Below are 15,431 nucleotides of genomic sequence, written 5' to 3'. Positions count from 1 at the left end.
TTTAATAACGTAAAAAAAAAAAATAATAACGTAAACCAGCGATTTTCAATAGGACACGATTAAAAGTTGTATCTTATTATCTTTCTTTTATGATAAAATATTTGAGTACTAGTAGTAAGAAAATCTCTTTAAAGTTATCATTGTTAAGTTTTTTACGTTTTTGATTTTCACTTTGTGAAAGACTCGTGCACTTTGGTCTCTAATTTATTATCTTGAAAATTGTCGATGGTTAATGTAATGGTTATTTTTCCTGTCCTTTTGATACTTGTGTGCAAATTTCTACTTAGGATTTAAAGAAAAACTTTCGGTTTTAATGGCATAGTTTTTATAATATCGACTAAAGGTTTATTTAACCTATTCGTTGACTGATACAAGTAATGGTTAGTTTTATTGGATCATACTTTAACACTTGTTCATAATTATATTCAGATTCAGATCAAGTACGTCAAGATGAGTAGTGTGGAAAGGGTTCCTCAAGTGAATAATGATTCAGAAATGGAAGAAGGAGAAATAGTAGATGAATGGGACGATCTATCCGATATTTCGTCAGAAGAAGAGTTCTTATTAAGACAAAGATTGCTTGTGTTGGAAAATTACAACAATGTCCTCGAGAGAAAGGAAGCGAAAAGGGTGTCGTTGGGTAAAAATCATTTTTGTTTCATTGCTTCTTTTGTGAAGTTCTTTTTGAAAATTTAACCTTTATAAGCTAAAAAGCATAAGTTTAAGACTTTTAATTATTGGGAAGTTGTATTTTCCGCTTGTTCAAAAGTAAACTTATTGTGAAAGATCTTTAGCTGTGTGTAGTTGATGAGGTAAAAAGTATTTTAAAATTATTGTGTGACAGCTTTAAAACTCTTCAGTTGTTATAATAAATAACATTACTGAGAAAGTACCTATACCACCTTGTACCTAGACAGGACTTTCTCCAGTTATGTGATCTCTTCGATATCAAAGGTCAAATTGATCAAGCTATTTTAAGTAAACTATAAACATTTTGCTGATAATAAAGCAAACACATAGTTTTAGCAAGACAAGTATATTAGTCAAGTCGCAGTTAATTATTATTTAATTTCTAGCAACATATTAGTAAAACAAGTTGCAGTTTTTGTATAAAGTTTTATTTATTTGATTATGTTTATTTTTTCATCACTGTGGTAAGTAACCAATAAAATATGCATTCATGAGTAAGAGTTGAGGTGCTAAAAAGAACAATTACAACATGTGCAACCAATTTAACGTTGATAACTGGTTGTAGATCATTTTTTTTTTCTTAGTACTTAAACATTATATTAATTTGCCAATTGTACTCTGTCCCATTTGTTAAATAAAATATCTGATTTCAATCACAAAGTTCAATATAATAGAACCAAGTTAAGTGATTGATAATTTGGTTAAAAAAAAATTTAACCCTTGCTATAATTTTAATTAAACCTAACCTTAATAGGTTTTTATATGCAATTTGGTTAGTTTATTTTTTTATATTTAAATTTAAATGAAAATAAACAGAGGACACAATGTTTCGGTTAATATTTTATTTCCTTTTAAATTATCATATTTTTGATATTGATCTTCAATAAGTAAATTTTAAACAGTATTATGTGTATCAGTAATATAAATGTATCAGAACATTTTATTGTGTAAATAGGTTTTACTTAATTTGATGTAGGTTAAAATAAAAATAACTTTTAGGTAAAATTGGTAAGAGCACAAACACACTTTTGCCCGATCTCTCTGAGATATCAGCCACTGAATTAGAAGATAATACTACAGATTATTTAAAACATTCTAAAAACTATATTTGCTCCAAAGCAAGTTACAGGCGAAAGAAAATAAATTTACATAGTGGCCATAAAAAAAATAAGAAAAGATATCATCGTAAAAGAAAATTGGAACCAAAAATAATCAGCGAGTCTAGTGAAGATTCAGATGACGAATATAGAAATAAAAGACGGAAATTAGCTAATGCTGTGGCTCTTAACAAGGCAAAAGTTGATACATCATTAAAGGCAAGGCTTGAGGAAATGTTGTTTGGGAAAAAGTCTAAAGAAAATTGTTTAAATATTGAAAATTTGAATGTGAATAAAAAATTAATTAAAGAACAAGATAATAGCAGAATAGATAATATTAAAGAAAACACCAGTCCAAACAATTCTGAAGAGAAGGAAATTTTGCTTTGTAATCAGTTGAATAATATTGAAATTATAAATGAAACCTCTGGTGATTCACAAAAACTAAAACAGGACAAGAATGGTATTCAATTAAATAAGGAAGGCAAAGACGAGTGTGATGGTAAAACACATAGTTTATATTCTGGAGAAAGTGAAAAAGTTACCATGGAAAATAATCACACAGACAATATGGAATCGAGTGGTAAAGAAATTTCAAGTAACAAACAAGATTCAGATGATGATGTAGAACTACTTAGACAACATGCTTTGAAAACGAAAAGTACTAAAACAAAATCACAATCAGATACATCAAAACATGCTCAAAATAAGCCTCACTCAGAAGATGACGAGAGTGATACTGCTGATTTAAGACTCATTTGTCTTAAATCAGCTTTATTAAAGAAGGCAATTGAAATGAAGATGAAACAAAAGATGAGAAAAAGATTGAAATCTAAATCTAAAAGCTTACAAAATGATATTGTGACTCATGAAGAAGGTATAGTAAATGTAACAGACATAGAGAACAACACGGATATAGAGTCTGTGGATATGGATATTGGCTCTGATGGTGATGATAAGGCAAAAGAATCAAATGTGGATGGTAATTTAAATTCAGGGCAAATAACAAATGATGTTAATAAACAATCAAATACAAACAAACCAGATGAATTAGAAGATGATGAAGATTTATTGAGAGCCCAACTATTAACATCCTTAACTAAAAACTTGCCAAACCTCGTTGCTATGGATGACGTAAATTCATTAGAGAGTACTGAAAAAGAATCAACCACTATAACCAAATCTAAAAGTAATAAGAATGTTCCAGAAGAAAAGAAATTTATCATAAATTTGAAAGATACAGATTCTGAAGGTGAACATGAAGCAACAAAAAATTTAACAAAAATGCATATGAAATTGTCTGAGCGTCTAGATTTTCAAGAAAAATTGGATCTATTTCTCAAGTCAACCCGATTGCAAGTTGAAAATAATATATTGCCTGATGTAGTGCAGCAGCCACCGGTTTCAAAGCCACAAGCTAAATATGTACCCAAGGTAGTAACAACCAAATTAATTTAAATACTCTTTTCAATGAATGCTTTAACACTAGTTACAATTTCCAGGCTGTGAATCATTTACCCAAATCTGAACAAATTGAGTACAAGAATTTAGTCAAAAGAATGGCAGAGTTGGAGAAAATGAAACAAATCAGACAAGCATCTATGAACCAAAAGAATGACAACATATTAAAAGAAACTGTAAACCCAAGAAATATAACCGTTGAAGCACAAAAAACATTCACTGATAATCTAGAGCAAAAGATTGCTATTTCAAGGTATAAAAGTCATTTATTATTATTATTTTTTTTTTAATTTTCGTGTCATATTATATTGATCAGAAAAAAAAATCTACTCCTGACATTGACTGATACATTATAATGTGACTGATTTCGTTTTGAATTTGTTTCTCTTAATGTGTACTTATTGTTTTTTTTAATATTACCATAGTCTTAATATTATGGATGTAATTTCTTAATATTTTTTTCTGATCAAAATCACAATGCAATTGTAATGCAAGATTTTAAAACTAATTTTACCCAGAAAAAATATAGCGGAAGAGTCTGCTAAAATGCTTAAACTTAAAGAAGAAGCTACTAAGTTACTGCAGAAGTATAAAATAGTCGCAACAGAACTACGCAACATTTCAACTGCAATCACAATGAATAGAAAAGAACAAAGAACCGTTCAAAGCAAATTAGCAAGGATACGAATAAATCATCAAATGTTATTAAAAAGGTATTTGACTTAAAATTAGTAAATAATTAATATTAGTTTTTTAAAAGAAAATGTAACTTTGTAATTTTTCAGCTCAAATTTTAAACATTCCACTGAAAGAATTCCACCTACAAATCAAATAACTAACAAAGTAGTTGCTAATAAATTTCAAAAAGAAAATAAACCAACAAAAGAGGAAAACAAAAGTACAACACAAAATATAACAAAGACTGTTAATATTGCTAATAATTTAAAAAAAGAAAATACTGGACCAATTCCTAAACAAGTTGATAATAGTGCTAATAATCAGACTGATAGAATACCTAAAATTTTGGACAAAGAAAAAAAAGTTTTAGTTGAAGACAATTTAGATGCAAATAAAAAAAAAAATGTTCAATCTCATACAAGTTGTGATAAAAAAGACAACGTAATCCATCCAGTTTTAGGAATAAACTGTGAAAATATAAGTATAGAAAATCCTAGAGAAACTTTAAACGACGATAAGGAAAAGAGTAAAGACACAAATGAATATCAATCTCCATTGAACGCATTGGGATCTAATATGTAAGTTTAGATTTATTTTTTTAACAAATATTACGTTTAAATAATTGAGAAAATAGTTTTGTTAGCAAATTTACTTATTCTAGTAACCGATATGTTGAAACAACTGCAAAGTAAGTATAATAATGCGAATGAAAAAAATTGAAGTTAAATTTTAGAAACATGCTAGAGAAACATTTTTGATGTATTTGGGTGTATTTGAAAAATGTGTTCGGAAATACTAGCATATTTCTAAAAATGTTATTATCTGTGATATTTTGTAATTGTCTATTTACAGTGACAGATGTGTGTTAGAAATTATTTTAGTGGGAAAAATATAGTTGCTTGCCAGTAATCTATTAGGCATGTTGTTCAACAAGAATTTCCATATCTACATGTATTACGGTGATAGTATCTTCATTAACAAGTATAATACGTGGATTAGGTCTGCGTACGCACATCGCGGCCGCCTTGCGATGTAAGTATGCATCTGAACCATCCACGGCAACCTCACGAACTGTTATGTATTTTCTAATGGATGTTTTTCAGCTGGCAAGAAGATCCGAATGCGTTCCTCTGCCCTTACGAAGTCGGCGGCAGTTGCAGGGATCCCGATTGCAAATTCCTACATCCAAAAATCCCTTCGAAACAATGACATACATTAGCAATGTTGCCATTTTACCGCCTTTACAATACTCACCTAAAATGCAAAATTAATTTAATTTATTCCTTATTCCCTTATACCTAGCTGTCGCAACAACAATGAAGTCTTCAATAACGTGTAAAGTATTTAATGTGTCTTCTTTTTTTTTTTAAATGCATGATTGTATATTATTAAGATATTTAACATTTTTTCCTAATGCTTCCATAGATTATCCCAGGCAGGTTTGTTTGAATGTTACATATTTGTCTTAAATAAAATTTATTTATTAGTTACAATTTCTCTCTTCTTCTCAGAAAGCTTGTCTTTTGTTTTTGTTCTTTGTTTTTTTTTAATTTCAAATCAAATATTTAACATGCCTGTAATGTTCGTGAATATTTGTATAATTAATACAAAAAAAAAAATTACTTTAAGACTTTTTTAATCTGTGTAAATTATTTAGTTTGTGATTAGTCTCTACATATTAATATTTATATGCAATTCTAGTTGGTGGAGTTCGCGCGGGTTCGCAGCTTCGCCGGCAGTGGTAAGTTGAGTGTAACTTGTAAGATAGTGACTTATAGTGATGGGATACCATTTAGTGTTTCACTTAGTACTTGGACCAGGTACGAGCCTACTATAGTTTAAGTCGGTTATTTTCTATTTTAAATTAAAAATTGCATATTATGTAAAAAGGTTTATGAATAAAGAAGAATTGTTGTAAATTGGTTTTTTATTTTTACATCCCTAACTAAAATGAAACACAATTATATTTAACAAAGAGATATTTTATTTAGACAATGTAAAAGAAAAATGTAAAGTAAAATATTGTTTACACACGTACACTTATTTTGACAAAAATACGTATATTTTGGAATCTATTTGATATAATTTTATACTCTCAAAAAGTATATTTTCAACGTTGACTTTACCTATTAGAGCGATTCGATACTTTCTAACATACACATGTATTACACAAATAACTGTGGGCAAGTAGAAGATTTTATTAATGATCTACAAATCAACTTATAATTATGTGAAATGACAGTTTAATTTTTAAAATTAATATTTAGGCTTAATATAAAATTCTTCAAATTCATAAGATTAGTTTGGTGTTCCGAAGCTCAATCAATTTTGATATATGTTCTCAGTCGATATATAATATTAAAAAGTTAAGGTGAGTGAGTTATTTGATAACGTGATAAAATATAAGTAATCACGTCTACTGGCAATTACGATAAAGTTAATGTAAATATTTTAACAAGATACGAAATGGAACGAGCCCACAGTTTGCACTGGACATAAAGATTTTATACAAGTACATTTGAGATTGATTGTTAATTAAGTTACCTAAAAGGCTTTCGTTGCCTCGAAAATGTTATGTTTGTGAATGATTGATAAAACACCTTAACAATTATGATCTTTTCTAACTACGAAGTAATGAGATGATTTTTGTGCGTTTTTTTTAAACTAAACGAGACGAACACAGCTGTCGTGATTTAAAAGTTAAGCTATCAAGAGCTTTGCCAACTGATGATCTAGGTAAGATTCAGTCAAAAGGTAATGCTACAGAAAGGAAAAAACTAACAAGTGCACTTTGAGTTGTCTATGTGGATGTATAGGCATTGTTAGGATCTCAGTATTTCGAAGTAGTCTATACGTCTACTTCATATTATTTCGATTTTTCTACTGGGGAGGTGACAGCTGCCTCCTTGCTTGCGTAGTTAAGCACATCATCCATTGATTAACTTTGTAGATTTCATAATGTTTATAATTTTATTGGTTCAACTTCGTGAAATATAGAATATTCGATTCATTAATACTAAAATTATATAAGAAAGATCATAGTTGTAAAGTGTGAGTTGTGGTGTGATGGCAGTCTATCTGAGCGTGTGCCACATGGCGACTGCCTTGCGCGTCTCGTGCGCCATCTGCGCCCAGTGGCGGCCCTCGGCGGCGGGTTCCGCGGCGCCCACGCAGCACCAGCCCACCACCAGCCCGCTGCCGCCGCCCGTCACCACGCACACCTCAAATAGGTTTATAACTTCTAATTCGGAATTTTACACATCATATTCAGTCTTTTTAAAATGTAATTCGGTCTTTTAATGTAAAAAATCACGAATTCAAAAAACATAATATGTGTTTTGTCTAAGCAAATAAATTCTTATAACAAATGGAGGAAAACAAGTAAAGAAATAAAGTAGTACCTCAATAGAAGCTTCTTGAAGATTAGCAGAAGGCAGGCTGAAAGAGAGTGCCTCGTTCCACACGGGGTTATTTATCTCCTTCCTATTCGTCTTCTTCTTTTTCACTCTCTTCCCATTTACAAGAAGGTACACTTTCACGTACACATCTGTAAACGGAGCGGAGGGTCCATTAGTGTTTTGATTATTTCCACCGTACAATCTATATATTCTTGTCGGCCCGTTCTAACCTTCAACATAGGATTACTGATTCTAAGATGGCTGATTAACCGTTATACTTTTTTGATTATAAGTCAATATGTTATAAGCCTAACATACCTAATGCGTCCTTCCCTTCCTGTGGAGGCAGCAGGTTGCGGGCCTTGAGCACGACGACAGTGAGACGTTCTGCTGAAGGCAGGTAGGAGAGCGATAGCAGCAACTCCTGCAGCTCCTCGGGCGGGCGGCGTTCACGTGACAATTCGGCCCATACCTCCGCGCCGCCCGCCACTTCCACGCGGCACAGGGGCACCTTCGCAGAGCCCATCACTTCGTTACGCGAAAATCTGGAACGAGGAACAAAATTTTGTATTTGAAACTAATTTTTTTATAGAGTCATCGTCTCGACTCTGCTGAATTTAGCATATTTAATTCAACCGATTATTGATTGTTTCTATTTTATTCTTATATATGTTTCATGCATATACTTGAAATAAGTTCCATTGCAGTATCGGATACCTACCTGTCATAATCAAAAACTTGAAGTAGTAGAGTTTTGTCACCCAGCTCGTCATGGGAGACTGGGAACTTGAAGTGCTGATCGAAGAAGGGATTAGCCTCGTTCCTGTGGACAGGCGTCTGACGCACACGCGTGTCCACCTCGGGCAGTAGACTGACGCGCACGTAGGGGTCGTTAAAGCCGCCTGCTTCATACCCAGCTAGGTCGTGCGCTAGAAATATTTTTTTTAATTAATCATCCGCTGTCTACTCCGATTATCATGCTTGCTTTAATTGATGCAATAAGAGTCATTTTATGGTAAAAATTAACTACGGCATTACTTTAGTGGCGACTAAATAACTATGATTGCGACAGTGAAACATATTTGATCAAATCACCTTCAATTAGATGAACCTCCAAATCAGATCTGTCAAAGTCATATTTCAATCGCAGGTGTATTCTGCCAAGCGAAGGCCCTGCGCCCTCCAGTTCAATGACTAGCGGCGCCTCCCGCTTGGTGTAGAGGTCGGGCTGCAGGGCCCCTAGAGCGCTGATGGCAGCGCCCGCGCTGGGACTTAAAGGGCCCGCTCCACTGCTGCTCTCCACCAACGAATTGCTGCGATCTATCCGCCTAAAATATTTTTGTTGAAGTAGAAATTAAAGTTGTCTATAGATTTGTTTAAAAGATACGGGAAAAAACGAGCGGCGAGATCAACATTAACAACATAACAGGAACTCAAAATTCGTAACACGACAGGAACTGTAAATGGGTCCCATTGTACCCTTAGTATTCATTATATTTGACAATTATTATAAAAAACACTACTACGATAAAAATCGTTTGAGGAACATAATTACATCGGTCTCCTACATAAGTTATATGTAGTAGCTAAGTGTCGAGAGAATAAGGGGACGGGGAAATGGAGGCAGCGCCGAAAATTGAGTTTATATCAATTTGCGCGGAGCGGCCCATCACAGATTGATTCTGCCGCGAGCCCAGCGCCTTTACCTAAGACATTTACACTGCATATACTACTTTGGATACATCAAGATTTCTTTGAGTTCTATTCTACTATAGTAGTAATAATTCAATCGGAAATATATCATGTGAGAACATTAACCATGACGAAGGACCTTAGCACTAGATTTGCTATTTCGCAACTCCTTATTTATTGCACCTGTATATTTAAGTAAAACTACTTATATATTGTAAGTGTTAGGTTCATTTGTCTGCCTTTCGTCACTTTATTGCCGCAAAGTTTAAAAATAAAAAACCAAACATCCTCCACCTTTGTTCATTTGTCTATTTTAATTATTAGTTATCTGTAATATCTCACTTTACCTTTCATATGTAGATAAATGTCTTATCATAAATATTCTATTCATTATTTCCTTTTAGATAACTTATCACAGAACAACAATTCAAATAATAATTGTGATAAAAACGCTACATTAGAGATAATTTACGTAAAAAATGTTGACGGCTACAACAAGAAGAAGAAATTTCTACTACTTAATGTCAATTTGAATCGAAATCAACTCTTCTGTTGAATCTTTAGTTGTAAAATATTATATAAAACTTGTTTACCTGGGCGGCATAAGCAAAGGGGAGAGGCACCTCGGGGGCACGTGTCTCGGGCTGGAGGGCACGGGGGAATCTGCGAGCGAGGCAAGTGAGCCGTGTGCATGTGAAGCAGCACGCACGTCCAGGGAGGCAGCGCGCAAAGGCGACGGCGAGCGCGGTATACCCGTGCTCCCGGCTTCCAATGTGCGCCCGTCCGGAGCGAACGTGCGGATAGCCGGCGACGAGCCGCGGTGACTCTACAAGTCGCCATAAAGTAAACTTAAGTACATAGTATTGGTGGTACATATTATTAATATTCTATTATGTATTGCGCACTAATATTTAGACGCTGAACTCTAATACTTCTTATTGAATGTAAAAACTCTGCATTTAAATATCCCATATTAGGAATCATATTATTTAATAAATTACACTTCCGATTAGTGAAAACTGGTTTTCTTCAGAGCGATAGGAAAACACGGATAAGTGACTTTTTTTAAGTTACCTAGGATACTGTGAACAAATGTTAACTTAAAAGAAATTTGCTAATGAATAGTAATTAATGTTACCTAATGTAAACTAATGTTTTAATGTTATCTATATAACGATTTATAATTATTAGAAAAACTGCCGTAGACTTAGGTAACGTAGTGTAACTACGATTTAAGTGGTGGAAAATTAAATTCAACTCAATACACAGCCTAATATTAAAGTTCAACTTTTATTTTTAGTTAAATCAATTAATACAAATGTATTGCACCCAACTTTCAGTGGAGGATAATAAGGTACAAATATAAAGATGTTGTAAAAGCAGAAGTGGAATACGTCATGGACTTCGGACCTATAATACTAAAATAATCCAACGTAACGGTGAAACAAAGAGACACATTATTCTGCGTACGGCAGGTCACAATATGTTTGTCGTTAATGCCTTTAAAAAAAAAGAAGTAAAACATTTAAGATATAAATAAGACTGGGGATAAAATTGTTAAGTCGGAAATAGGTTACGCGAAGTATAATACCTACTTCAAATTGTAACTAATTTATTCCCGTAAACCGAGTGTCTAGAGAAAAAAAATCAGCAGGTACTGTTAAAACAATAGGATACACAATGTAGAATGTAAGTTTTAACAATAGAAATATGTAAGATGAAAAAAATGTAGGCGCATTTTACTATTTACGTAAAAAAAACATTTAAATTAAAATTTAATTAATAATAAAACTTATTACTTTAGCTGGTTAACTGCTGACGAGATACTTAAGTAAATGTGAATTAATTTATTATCATCACTTAAATAAAATAATTCCAACTTCGCAGAGAAACACTTGAAATTCCCTAATAAAATCGGCGGTGAGCTAAAAATAACGCCCTCGGCGGTTCGAGATTACAATAAAGATCAATTTCGGGTTTTAAGGTTTAATTTGAGGTATGATATAAAATTAAAAACTTTTTATCTCAACAAACGATTAATCTAGAAGCTGTAGAAAATATTAATAACGTGCGAAAATATTAATAAATACGAAGCGTGGAGGAAAATGTTAGAAAACATTAATTTTACGTGCAGAAGGTATTAAGGGACATGTGTAACATCATTAAGAAAAAGTGACATGTATTTATGATGGCAAAATTAACATACTAAAGATTACATATAAAATAATAAATAAATCGGCAAAAAAAGGTTTGGTGTACTTTTAAAAGTTATTTCCTACGATTATATTGTGTTAGATGAATAGTTGACGATCAGCCCTTTTTGCGATCACGTCGAAATCTTTACATGGGTCGGGTTTTGATATTGACATCAACTCGAAATATTTCCTTATTGAATTTCTAGCTTCTTAACTTATACCCAGATATAGTGTGATAAATTGCCAATAGTATGATTGAAATTAACAGTTACCTTACATTGCTGTAAGATGAAACAACTTTCTCTTAGGATCGCGACTATGACCTTAATAAGATTAACAACGTATCTACTAGTTAAGAACGGCGCGAACTTTGTTGATGTTTTTATTAATTGAAAAAGTTAGTAGGTCAGATCCGAATAGATGATACTGCACTTACAGCTTGCAGATAGATTTTAGTAGGTTTAGGAATTTAGTATAAATCTTTATTCAAACTGGAGAAAACAGATCTAAGTTAATATCCAACGAAAAACAAAATCACGTCAGAACAAAACGCAGGTCAGAAATTCCAAGAAATTTATTTAATGCTAAAAGTATAATTATATGTAAGGTTTTTTTCTTCATTTAGACACTAAACATAATATGTATTGAATTAATAAAAAAGGAAGGGATGGCTCCTGTAACACAGCGCAATGTAGTTCAGGAGCCAAGGTTAACCAAAATGTATATAAATTAGTGTCACAATAAAGCTTTTATTTATTATTATTGGAACGAAGTTCCTTATCGCGCGTCGTGAAAGGGGGCTAGACGGAAAAAATTGTTACGAAAAGTTGTCACGACACTTTTTGCTATAGTAAGTATGTTAACGACGAATGAGCACTACTTCACCATGGCAACGACGTGACAATGTATAACGAAAATTCATAGAAATAAAATGTACTTCTTGTGAAGACTTAAGTTTTTTATTCATAGAATAAACATTGGTTCCTTTACTAATTAATCGAAAGGAACTTCGTTCCATCTGGGTGTCCCTTGACACCTCTCAAGTTTTTTTATATACCTAACTTTCCACGGCCGTTTGTACATTTATATTACAATCTGAATGCTTTGTAAACTGCATAATAAATTAAAGGTGTCTGTGTCATGGCTTTCATTATCAATTCTCTTTGATTTATCATACGCATGAATAAACAAGTACTGTAAAATTAATATAAATTTCAATGGGATTCATGATAATTCATTATATTATGTACAAAAGCTCGATATAGTAATAAAAATTACAAGGTATAATATAGTTGACGTCACAACAATTCTTAGCATTAGTGCATCTACTATTCTTACTAGTCTTCTAAAAAAGGCAGGGTATATCTAATTCATCTAAGTATTAAAGTCGAATAAAATGTCCGTAAATCTGGTTACCTGTTTGCTTATTGTTTTCTTGTCATGTTAAACTTTTGGCAACAAAGATGTTTTTAAGTTTTTTGCTCAGCGCAGCGAGCCTATCATAAGTGTTTGTGAGAATCGCCTTCTTATCGTCATCTTCAATTATGTAAAAAATTATATGAGATTTTTGGTCTACTTTACATACGAGCGCCCAGCTGCACATATTTTAATACAAATTTTGTCGATAACGATGCGATGGCGATTGATAAAAATATTCGTGCTAGACCCTTAGATGTAATAAATGATGCTTAGCTCTCGGTATCTGCTTTCTAGCTATTTATTTTTACGACTACTTACAGTGGCTCTCGAAGTCCCGCTGTCGAGACTACTCTGCGAGGAAATGGATGGTGTGCGAGCGAGTCGCGCGTGCGGTAGCGAGCTGGCCGTGCGCACCTCGCTCAGCGGCTGCACACGACACTGCTCTTTCGGGATCAGCATCTCCTGTGTTACAATTAATAAAAAAAGATACAGTTACTTTATTTGAAAGGTTACGAAAAATTAAGTGCTTAATAGCCTCCTGTTTAAAAAAAGAATTATCTAATGCGTATGAATGTATAAATGGGTAGTGCGATTTGACTGAAAGGTTGTTCAGGTTAACTGGAAAACACAATGTTTAGGACACTCCTCTATGTGAATGGCATACCATAAATCGTCCACACTGTTTTCTGCAAGCTTTGTCTACATCATATTTTTTTCTACGAAGTAATAACTGGGAACTACGACAACAATTTATGGTTTCACGGCCTTTTTGTGACTTTGATTAAAACGTTAGCTAGTTTATTCAAGATCGTATAAGATTTCAGTTTTCAACGCTTCGTGGTTAATTATGGCGGCTAGTATTACATCGTTCCTCTTTTGAATAATGTATTTTTGCCGCCACGAGTTTTCAGGGCTTTGTGTTTTATTCTACCCTCATTTAAATAAAAAGGAAAGGGACCGGAGTTACAGTACTTCTATAAATTATTATTTTCTACTTTCATTTTCCTTCGTTTGTTTATTGTACAAAGACAATTTACTGTTATTTATTAAAGGTTTATCATTAAAATATTCATTTATAATGATATGATGAATATAGAATAATTTAATTAATCATAATCAAACACTTTTCTGAACTACTTTGTGTTAGAAATAAAATAGTGGGTCAATTTACTGTAGTATTGCCTGAGTAAGTAATTACTGTATTGTATCAATATGAACACTAAGATTTTTAGATACAATTATTGTAAAACTAGAATGAATTAGTAGCGAAAAATCCATGGTAACAGAAGTTTATTATAGATCTATTTTTACGATAAAGCATGTATATGCCTTGCCCGTCCTATAATGGTATGATTCAAAATTAAGTGTACATAATGTAATATGACTCGCTGAAAGCATTGTGGTTGCAACACTATTTGTGGTCGGCAGTGTTAGTCGCTTGTTTGTCAGTTGAATCGATACGTTAACCGCAACTTGATGAAAATTTGAAGACCCATTTGATGGAATTTCAATTACAGGTGGACAACTTTCATTTGTTAAATGACAGCCTTTTTGTGTTTTACAATGAATTCAGATACGAGTAGAAAATATAATTTATAATTCGCTTAACAAAATTATTTAAATGGACCTCCAATTTGAACTTAATACTACCTAAAATTAAATATGATAAAATCATAGAAAACACGTGCAATATATTTTGTATAGTTCAAAAATATTTGTGTTCCGTAGTTAAGCGAAAATCAAGGTACTATACTCTTAGTAGTAGTATTTATATTATAAATGTATTTTGAAATACGCTTGAACAAGTTTTTTAAAACGGTCTTACAAAATAGAAAATGAACATTCCTTGTTCGTGCTCGGTCTAATTTCACAAGAGATGCGCTTTTGGTATTTCTCACGATGACGCCGAGGGCGCGGCGTGTCGTTAGGAAAAATATTGACGTGCACAACTTGATACGAAGATAAATTATGAAAGTGCTTTTGTTCTTGTTCTTTTACATATCTAAAATTTAAACACATTCAATTCTGGCGTTAGCGCTCCTGAACGTAATTTTTAGCAAGGTAAATTCAGCAATGGAAACATAAACTAAATTGCAATGATTCTGCCAATATGATTAATTTAGATTTGGAATCATTATTACTCACAAAGGTTATACGTACACTGGGGCTGCTGTGGGATTTGTCATCGCCAAAACTATCGGTGGAGTTATGGCTTTGTCCACTACTGGCGCTGGATGTCCTCTCTCTAGCCGCCCTTGCCCACGACTCTAGTCTCTTCTGCGCCGCCCACACACCAGAGGGTCCTAGCCCACTCATAGTTCACGCTTACACAAACATAACTCACTAATTAGAAGGTCTATATTGCATTGTAAATGAGGCCGAAAATATTGTTTTCTTTGGGGTTTTTTTAAATTATTGTTTTGGTTTTAGGTCTGCTTTCGTTGTATGTGTTGTACCTGCGTAGTGGATGGTATGTTTTGTTATTACGAGCGATTAACTCCGTTTGATTTACTGTCCAACAACTGCGAAATTTAATGATTTAAACAGAAAACGCAAAAATCAGAGTTTTAATGAACCCTGCTACTAAACGTAATCTGTATTATTTGACTCCCTTTCTGGCTAATTTTAAGTAAACTTCCAAATGTTAAATATACGGAATATTTATACACTTTGACAGTAAAATATTTATAAAAGTCCAGTCGTTACGAAGCCTTTGACAAAGACAACACTTACAATTTGCATAAACACAGAAAGAGCTTCAAATATTTATACATTTTACTTTAATTATTACGTTCCTCGTT

General features: G+C 32.8%; 2 protein-coding genes across 5 annotated transcripts; one reads left to right on the top strand and one right to left on the bottom strand.

Annotated features, from left to right (window-relative positions):
• The first annotated feature begins 270 nt into the window (after nt 1–270).
• LOC106715703 (putative leucine-rich repeat-containing protein DDB_G0290503) lies at nt 271–5,827 on the top strand. Of its 4 annotated transcripts, none has more exons than XR_006756121.1 (7): nt 271–640; nt 1,690–3,221; nt 3,290–3,501; nt 3,767–3,961; nt 4,034–4,504; nt 5,030–5,261; nt 5,628–5,827. XR_006756121.1 is itself a non-coding variant. In XM_045677859.1 (6 exons), exons 1-6 carry the CDS (start codon nt 451–453, stop codon nt 5,133–5,135), a joined length of 2,706 nt encoding a protein of 901 aa, XP_045533815.1. In that variant the 5' UTR covers nt 271–450; the 3' UTR covers nt 5,136–5,358. The 4 variants fall into 4 exon arrangements, 2 of the variants coding, with proteins under 2 accessions (XP_045533815.1, XP_014364531.2); XR_006756122.1 differs by lacking the exon at nt 5,628–5,827 and adding an exon at nt 4,779–4,958 and having other exon boundaries at nt 5,030–5,103; XM_045677859.1 differs by lacking the exon at nt 5,628–5,827 and having other exon boundaries at nt 5,030–5,358.
• A 408-nt stretch (nt 5,828–6,235) lies between these two features.
• On the bottom strand, nt 6,236–15,058 carry LOC106715681 (synaptotagmin-5). Its single transcript, XM_014509017.2, has 8 exons — nt 14,791–15,058; nt 12,949–13,092; nt 9,610–9,842; nt 8,420–8,652; nt 8,046–8,253; nt 7,643–7,869; nt 7,328–7,473; nt 6,236–7,147 (listed from the first exon to the last, which is right to left on the bottom strand). The coding sequence occupies exons 1-8, from the start codon at nt 14,944–14,946 to the stop codon at nt 7,001–7,003; spliced, it is 1,494 nt and encodes a 497-aa protein (XP_014364503.2). The 5' UTR covers nt 14,947–15,058; the 3' UTR covers nt 6,236–7,000.
• Between the last annotated feature and the right edge of the window lie 373 nt (nt 15,059–15,431).

The sequence above is a fragment of the Papilio machaon genome, chromosome 5 (genome assembly GCF_912999745.1).
Source record: "Papilio machaon chromosome 5, ilPapMach1.1, whole genome shotgun sequence".
Classification (NCBI taxonomy): Eukaryota; Metazoa; Arthropoda; class Insecta; order Lepidoptera; family Papilionidae; genus Papilio; species Papilio machaon.
The sequence above is the reverse complement of the archived record's forward strand: the minus strand, read 5'-3'. Positions and strand labels throughout refer to the sequence as shown.

Excerpts from the sequence above, each read along its gene's own strand:
- LOC106715681 (XM_014509017.2), bottom strand. The coding sequence starts at position 14,946 with ATGAGTGGGCTAGGACCCTCTGGTGTGTGGGCGGCGCAGAAGAGACTA. Across the intron at positions 7,474-7,642 it reads GGAAGGGAAGGACGCATTAG|ATGTGTACGTGAAAGTGTAC; the intron begins GTATGTTAGGCT and ends CTCCGTTTACAG. Across the intron at positions 7,148-7,327 it reads TTCAAGAAGCTTCTATTGAG|GTGTGCGTGGTGACGGGCGG; the intron begins GTACTACTTTAT and ends AACCTATTTGAG.
- LOC106715703 (XM_045677859.1), top strand. The coding sequence starts at position 451 with ATGAGTAGTGTGGAAAGGGTTCCTCAAGTGAATAATGATTCAGAAATG. Across the intron at positions 3,962-4,033 it reads CATCAAATGTTATTAAAAAG|CTCAAATTTTAAACATTCCA; the intron begins GTATTTGACTTA and ends GTAATTTTTCAG. Across the intron at positions 4,505-5,029 it reads AACGCATTGGGATCTAATAT|CTGGCAAGAAGATCCGAATG; the intron begins GTAAGTTTAGAT and ends GATGTTTTTCAG.